General features: G+C 42.5%; 1 protein-coding gene across 1 annotated transcript; it reads left to right on the forward strand.

Annotated features, from left to right (window-relative positions):
* Positions 1 to 700: 700 nt before the first annotated feature.
* LOC139578171 (tripartite motif-containing protein 16-like) lies at positions 701 to 7743 on the forward strand. Its single transcript, XM_071405459.1, has 6 exons — positions 701 to 1348; positions 3342 to 3437; positions 5109 to 5342; positions 5461 to 5620; positions 5727 to 5786; positions 6047 to 7743. The coding sequence occupies exons 1-6, from the start codon at positions 755 to 757 to the stop codon at positions 6565 to 6567; spliced, it is 1665 nt and encodes a 554-aa protein (XP_071261560.1). The 5' UTR covers positions 701 to 754; the 3' UTR covers positions 6568 to 7743.
* The last annotated feature ends 705 nt before the right edge of the window (positions 7744 to 8448 follow it).

Here is an 8448-nt window from a genome sequence, read left to right on the forward strand (position 1 = left end):
TCTTATCACCATACACATTCCCTCCTGTTGTCCTTCTCCATGGACTACCTCCTCTACAACCTACCATACTAGTACACAAGCATAACAATTTATCCATACACACACACACTCTACGGCCTTACAGCCACCGCGGCTGGAGCTTTCACATGGTCATGTTTCCAAAAGTACATATATTTATACCCTCTACTGGTCAGAGTCAAGTCCTTGCACATCTAGACAGCCAATACATCTCTGTTGCTAGGCATGAACTTAACTGGTTCTTCTCATTGGTGTAGTCATGGCCCTGCCTCCTAAGTGTGTATGTCATAGGACTGTTCCTCCTCACAATATCTGACCTTACCTCGGCCCACATTCCTCACTCCTTCCTAACTCGCGGCTGTCCTACCTTATCAGTGACTCAAACCAGACCATTGCCCTTCTCCTCTCCATAGGATACATGAGGTTCAACCAGAAAATGTTCTGACAGAATGTAAACTTTCTGCACTCCCCTTTCTCACTCAGTAGATTTGCATACACCCAGTTCTAATATGTTAAGATGAATAAGGATATTTGAAATTATTTCAAGTTAGAACCCAGCACTAGGAACAAAACGCTCTCTCGACGTTGCATGCAGTTCTCTCTCTCCCTCCCTCTAAACCCACCCCTCTGGCAGAACCAGGAAGTCCCTCCCCCTCCCACAAACTCTCTTCTGAGAAAACGAAACTTATCTGAGTCTCTGTGTCATCTGTCTGTGTGAGAGTGAACAACCGTCCAAATGGCTCAGCAGGCAGTTCTGCTGGACCAGGACCAGTTCTGTTGTTCTGTCTGTCTGGATCTACTGAAGGAACCAATCACCATCCCCTGTGGACACAGTTACTGTAGGAGCTGTATTGAGGGCTGCTGGGATCAGGATGTTCTGAAAGGCTATAGCTGTCCTCAGTGCAGACAGACATTCACTCCAAGGCCTACTCTGAGGAAAAATAACATGTTGGCTGAGGTGGTGGAGAAACTGAAGAAGACAGGACTCCAGGCTGCTCCCCCTCCTGCTCTGTGCTATGCTGAACCTATAGATGTGGCGTGTGATTTCTGCACTGGGACCAGAAAGCAGAAAGCCCTCATGTCCTGTCTGGCATGTCTAGCCTCTTACTGTGAGACTCACCTCCAACCTCATTATGAATCTCCTGCTTTCAAGAAGCACAAGCTGGTCAAAGCCACCGCACAACTACAGGAGAAGATCTGCTCTCATCATGACAAACTTCTGGAGGTATACTGTCGTACCGATCAGCAGTGTATCTGTTATCTGTGTACAATGGATGAACATAAAGGCCATGATACAGTGTCAGCTGCAGCAGAGAGGACTGAGAAACAGGTAAGACCAGAACAACTTGTTGGTGACTGTCTGATAAACAAATAATTAAAAATACAGTAGGAACTAAGGCTGTTTGAATATGAGAGAATTCAAATGAAATCGATCCATGGCAGAAGAAATATGAACACAAACCTTGAGGGTATAGATTTTCTTAACCTAGATGCTCCAAATGTATCACCATTGTAATGTTTAGCTTAAACTCCTTGATACATGTAGGTCTACTTTAAAACTGTAATCATTCACATACAGTGGGGAGAACAAGTATTTGATACACTGACAATTTTGCAGGTTTTCCTACTTACAAAGCATGTAGAGGTCTGTAATTTTTATCATAGGTACACTTCAACTGTGAGAGAAGGAATCTAAAACAAAAATCCAGAAAATCACATTGTATGATTTTTAAGTAATTAATTTGCATTTTATTGCATGACATAAGTATTTGATACATCAGAAAAGCAGAACTGAATATTTGGTACAGAAACCTTAGTTTGCAATTACAGAGATCATACGTTTCCTGTAGTTCTTGACCAGGTTTGCACACACTGCAGCAGGGATTTTGGCCCACTCCTCCATACAGACCTTCTCCAGATCCTTCAGGTTTCGGGGCTGTCGCTGGGCAATACGAACTTTCGGCTCCCTCCAAAGATTTTCTATTGGGTTCAGGTCTGGAGACTGGCTAGGCCACTCCAGGACCTTGAGATGCTTCTTACGGAGCCACTCCTTAGTTGCCCTGGCTGTGTGTTTCGGGTCGTTGTCATGCTGGAAGACCCAGCCACGACCCATCTTCAATGCTCTTACTGAGGGAAGGAGGTTGTTGGTCAAGATCTCGCGATACATGGCCCCATCCATCCTCCCCTCAATACGGTGCAGTCGTCCTGTCCCCTTTGCAGAAAAGCATCCCCAAAGAATGATGTTTCCACCTCCATGCTTCACGGTTGGGATGGTGTTCTTGGGGTTGTACTCATCCTTCTATTCCTCCAAACACGGCGAGTGGAGTTTAGAGCAAAAAGCTCTATTTTTGTCTCATCAGACCACATGACCTTCTCCCATTCCTCCTCTGGATCATCCAGATGGTCATTGGCAAACTTCAGACGGGCCTGGACATGCGCTGGCTTGAGCAGGGGGACCTTGCGTGCGCTGCAGGATTTTAATCCATGACGGCGTAGTGTGTTACTAATGGTTTTCTTTGAGACTGTGGTCCCAGCTCTCTTCAGGTCATTGACCAGGTTCTGCCGTGTAGTTCTGGGCTGATCCCTCACATTCCTCATGATCATTGATGCCCCACGAGGTGAGATCTTGCATGGAGCCCCAGACCGAGGGTGATTGACCGTCATCTTGAACTTCTTCCATTTTCTAATAATTGTGCCAACAGTTGTTGCCTTCTCACCAAGCTGCTTGGCTATTGTCCTGTAGCCCATCCCAGCCTTGTACAGGTCTACAATTTATCCCTGATGTCCTTACACAGCTCTCTGGTCTTGGCCATTGTGGAGAGGTTGGAGTCTGTTTGATTGAGTGTGTGGACAGGTGTCTTTTATACAGGTAACGAGTTCAAACAGGTGCAGTTAATACAGGTAATGAGTAGAGAACAGGAGGGCTTCTTAAAGAAAAACTAACAGGTCTGTGAGAGCCGGAATTCTTACTGGTTGGTAGGTGATCAAATACTTATGTCATGCAATAAAATGCAAATTAATTACTTAAAGATCATACAATGTGATTTTCTGGATTTTTGTTTTAGATTCCGTCTCTCACAGTTGAAGTGTACCTATGATAAAAATGACAGACCTCTACATGCTTTGTAAGTAGGAAAACCTGCAAAATCGGCAGTGTATCAAATACTTGTTCTCCCCACTGTAGCAACAAATAAGTATAATACTGGAAAGGGACTATCAATATTTTAGACCTTCCTCTCAATGGGCCCTATGTCACATGACTATACTATTGATCTACTGGACAAATAAAGCTTGATAGCTCATTGAAGAGTGATTCTCCACAGAGGCAGCTGGGGATGAGTCAGCAGAAGGTCCAGCAGAGATTCCAGGGGAGAGAGAAGGAGCTGAAGGAGCTCCAACAGGCTGTGGAGTCTCTCAAGGTGAGTATTGTTGACCAGAGGAGACACACCATTTCACTTCTCTCCTCCAGTGAGTGAGAAAGCGAGATTTGCTCGAGGGCACTAGAACAGTCTGCAGCCCCTTGGCCTCACCCTACTAGATTCTGAAGTCAAATATCTACTATTTGCTGATGATCTGGTTGCAAGGAGGGCCTACGCAGCACCTAGATCTTCTGCACAGATTCTGTCAGACCTGGGCCCTGACAGTAAATCTCAGTTAGACAAAAATAATGGTGTTCCAAAAAAGGTCCAGTTGCCAGGAGCACAAATACAAATTCTGTCTAGACAACGTTGCCTCAGAGCACACAAAAAACCAAACATACCTCAGTCTAAACATCAGCGCCCTAGGTAACTTCCACAAAGCTTTGAACGATCTGAGACACAAGGCAAGAAGGGCCTTCTATGCCATCAAAAGGAACATAAAATTTGACATACCAATTAGGATCTGGCAAAAAATACTTGAATCAGTTACAGAATCCATTGTCCTTTATGGTTGTGAGGTCTGGGGTCCGCTCACCAACCAATAATTCACAAAATGGGACAAAACCAAAAATATCCTCTGTGTACATTGTAAAACACCAAATATTCCATGCAGAGCAGAATTAGGCCGATACCCGCTGATTATCAAAATCCAGAAAAGAGCCGTTAAATTCTAGAACCACCTAACAGGAAGCGATTCCCAAACCTTCCATAACAAAGCCATCACCTACAGAAAGATGAACCTCGAGAAGAATCCTCTAAGCAAGCTGGTCCTGGGGCTCTGTTCACAAACAGACCCCACAGAGCCCCAGGACAGCAACACAATTAGACCCAACCAAATCATGAGAAAACAAAAAGATAATTACTTGACACATTGGAATGAACAAACAAAATAACTGAGCAAACTAGAATGCTATTTGTCCCTTAACAGAGAGTACACAGTGGCAGAATACCTGACCACTGTGACTGACCCAAACTTAAGGAAAGCTTTGACTTTGTAGAGACTCAGTGAGCATAGCTTTGCTATTGAGAGAGGCCGCCGTAGGCAGACCTGGCTCTCAAGAGAAAGGCTTTGTGCACTCTGCCCACAAAATGAGGTGGAAACTGAGATACACTTCCCAACCTCCTGCCAAATGTTTGACCATAGAGACACATATTTCCCTCATATTACACAGACCCACAAAGAATTTGAAAACCAATCCAATTTTGATAAACTCCCATATCTATTTGGTAAAATACCACAGTGTGCCATCACGGCAGCAAGATATGTGACCTGTTGCCACAAGAAAAGAGCAACCAGTGAAAAACAAACACTATTGTAAATACAACCGATATTTATTTTCCCTTTTGTACTTTAACTATTTTCACATCGTTACAACACTGTATATAGACATAATGACATTTGAAGTGTCTTTATAATTTTGGAACTTTTGTGAGTGTAATATTTACTGTTCATTTGTTGTATTGTTTTTTTTCACTTTTGTTTATTATCTATTTCACTTGCTTTGGCAATGTAAACAAACATATGTTTCCCATGCCAATAAAGCCCTGAATTGAATTGAGAGAGAGACCTCCCCAAGCCTGTTCCCCAGAGTGGGGCTCAACGTGATATCTGGGCTTTCAGTTAGAGATAGAATAGACTGCTTAACATGGAGCCTCTCTCTCTCTTAACAGCACTCTGCACAGGCAGCAGTGGAGGACAGTGAGAGGATTTTTACTGCGCTGAACCGCTCCATTGAGAGAAGGCGCTCTGAGGTGAAGGAGCTGATCAGAGCCCAAGAGAAGGCTCAAGTGAGTCAAGCTGAAGGACTCCTGGAACAAGTGGAACAGGAGATAGCTGAGTTGAGGAAGAGAAGCACTGAGCTGGAGCAGCTCTCACACACAGAGGACCACATCCATTTCCTCCAGGTAACTAAACTGCCTTGTGATATGAAAATGAACTTATTGAGAAACTTTTCAATCATTCTGTTCTGTCTGTGTGTGTGTCTCTCTCTCTCTGTCTCTCTCTCTCTCTCTCTCTCTCCAGAGTTATCAGTCTCTCTCCAGTATCAGTGTATCTTCAGACTTAGCCAGCATCGTTGTCCTTCCTCTTCAGTACATTGGAGATGTGAGTAAGACTGTGTCTGAACTGAGAGAGAAACTAGAAGACTTCCTTAAAGGAGAATGGACCAAGATCTCCACTACAGGTGTGTTGAAAATAATAAGAACATCAACTTTAGGCCATTGAAAGTTCCCTACTAGTTATATACATGTGGAATATGGTATGATGATAACATGTTTGTGTGTCTGTAGTGAATATAGTGGATGTTGTACTGCCTCCAGAGCCCAAGACCAGAGAACAGTTCTTACAATGTGAGTCTCTTTATTTTGAAGTAACTAACAGGCTTTTTTTACTTACACACAACCCCTGTAGAAATATAGATATAGATAGATATATATAGCAATAGTAGATCTAATCAAAGACTGGGTATCTATCTGACTCCTCATATTTCTCTGATTTGATCTCTGCTGTGATCTAATCAAAGATTAGATACAGTATCTAATAGATACAGTATCTGACTTAACTTATTGTTCTAACTCCCCTCATTGGTCTCTGCTCTGCTCTTCTCCAGATTCCTGTCAGCTCACACTGGACCCAAACACAGCACACACACGCCTCTCTCTGTCTGAAGGGAAAAGGAAGGTTACTTATACAGGCCAAGTCCAACCATATCCTGAACATCCAGACAGATTCACAAACGACTTGATGGTGCTGTGTAGAGAGGGTCTGTCTGGACGCTGTTACTGGGAGGTGGAGTGGAGTGGACGGTGGGTTATTATAGCAGTCTCATATAAAGACATCAGCAGAACAGGGAGAGGTAATGCGTTTGGATTGAATGACAAGTCCTGGAGTTTACAGTGCTATAGTGATGGTTATTGTTTCAGACACAATAATGTTGTGACTAAAGTATCAGGCCCTCAGTCCTCCAGAGTAGGAGTGTACCTGGATCACAAGGCAGGTACTCTGTCCTTCTACAGTGTCTCTGACACAATGACCCTCCTCCACAGAGTCCAGACCACATTCACTCAGCCCCTCTATCCTGGGGTTTGGCTCAATAGTGATAATGGTACTGCTGAGCTGGTTAAACTGTAGTAGGGTCCACATAGATACTAGTCATGCTGGTGTAGTCTATAGCTGAGCTGGTTAAACTGTAGTAGGGTCCACATAGATACTAGTCATGCTGGTGTAGTCTATAGCTGAGCTGGTTAAACTGTAGTAGGGTCCACATAGATACTAGTCATGCTGGTGTAGTCTATAGCTGAGCTGGTTAAACTGTAGTAGGGTCCACATAGATACTAGTCATGCTGGTGTAGTCTATAGCTGAGCTGGTTAAACTGTAGTAGGGTCCACATAGATACTAGTCATGCTGGTGTAGTCTATAGCTGAGCTGGTTAAACTGTAGTAGGGTCCACATAGATACTAGTCATGCTGGTGTAGTCTATAGCTGAGCTGGTTAAACTGTAGTAGGGTCCACATAGATACTAGTCATGCTGGTGTAGTCTATAGCTGAGCTGGTTAAACTGTAGTAGGGTCCACATAGATACTAGTCATGCTGGTGTAGTCTATAGCTTAGCTGGTTAAACTGTAGTAGGGTCCACATAGATACTAGTCATGCTGGTGTAGTCTATAGCTGAGCTGGTTAAACTGTAGTAGGGTTAACATAGATACTAGTCATGCTGGTGTTGATGGTTCTCAGATGTTATGATCAGTGGCGATTTTAGCATGTAAATCTTGGTGGGGCAAAAAAAATAAAACATAGACTAAACAAGACATTAATAGCACTATAATGGTGACCAACACTGCCAACAAACTGTTAGGGCCTACATAAAGCTGTCCCAACAGCAGTCCCAACACCTTACCACTGCTACACCTGGCTATCAGCGGAGCCTTGTCTGGCAGCGAAACAGTTCATTCAGCCTCATTTACTGCTTTAAAAAAAAATATTGCCGATATGGCTTGTATAAACAAATGTGGTTTCTATTGAGATGTACAAACTATGGCATAAGGGAACAACGAGCGAATAAGAGGCAATCCGTAATTTCGATTATGACATTAATGAGCAAGCTAGGACGCTCTGTATTTTCTGCTGGCTTGCCCCACCACCACAGAAAGCACGGAGCTGGGCTGAAACATCTGGAATTTGGAGTTGCAATACTCAAGAAAACAAAAAATATACCATGTTTGTGTGCAGCTTTATTAACTCAGTGATCTATATTTTTTTTACATTGTTTGCAAACTGATATGTGACATGTAATAATGCCCAAATTAGGACTAGGCTTAATCTGTGTCCGTCCCATATAGTTCAGTTAGCAAGTAAGTTATACTAAAAATATACCATGTTTGTGTGCAGCTTTATTAACTCAGTGATCTATATTTTTTTTACATTGTTTGCAAACTGATATGTGACATATATATATTATATATGTATATATATATGTATATATGTATTGATGTAACAGGTGGTGCTATTGACCAAACAATAAAAACAGGAGATAGCTCAGTATAACAGTAATGTTCAGAATACGACAATAATATCATCGGAATACATTGAAATTTTACAAACCCCCCCCCCCCCCCCCCCCCCCCAAAAAAAAAAAAATATTGGTCTCTGCTCCACCTGCCCTGAATTGCGGGTCGCCGCTGGTTATGATTCATCCCACTCTGTTTTTATATATAATATTTTTTTTCAGACTAATTTGGTCTTCTGTGATGTAATTTGTAAAATTTCAATGTATTCATATTTTATCAAATGCAATGTTTTCATCTTGTACATTCACATCATCATGATGTTTGGTGTTGATGTATATTGGTTGGCATTCAAAACCATATATATGTTTTCTCAATTGGTTCTCTGTCTCTATGTAGTTTTCCTCAGTGGCATGGAACAGGTAGTATCACTAACTAACTAACTAACTAACTAAACTAAACTAAACTATATGGAACAGGTAGTATCACTAACTAACTAAACTATGT

This window comes from Salvelinus alpinus, chromosome 6 (genome assembly GCF_045679555.1).
Source record: "Salvelinus alpinus chromosome 6, SLU_Salpinus.1, whole genome shotgun sequence".
NCBI lineage: Eukaryota > Metazoa > Chordata > Actinopteri > Salmoniformes > Salmonidae > Salvelinus > Salvelinus alpinus.

What these genes read in the sequence shown, in the direction of transcription:
- LOC139578171 (XM_071405459.1), top strand. Translation starts at nt 755, where the DNA reads ATGGCTCAGCAGGCAGTTCTGCTGGACCAGGACCAGTTCTGTTGTTCT. An exon ending in ACCACATCCATTTCCTCCAG is followed by an intron (nt 5,343 to 5,460) that starts GTAACTAAACTG and finishes CTCTCTCTCCAG; the next exon opens with AGTTATCAGTCTCTCTCCAG. An exon ending in CAGAGAACAGTTCTTACAAT is followed by an intron (nt 5,787 to 6,046) that starts GTGAGTCTCTTT and finishes GCTCTTCTCCAG; the next exon opens with ATTCCTGTCAGCTCACACTG.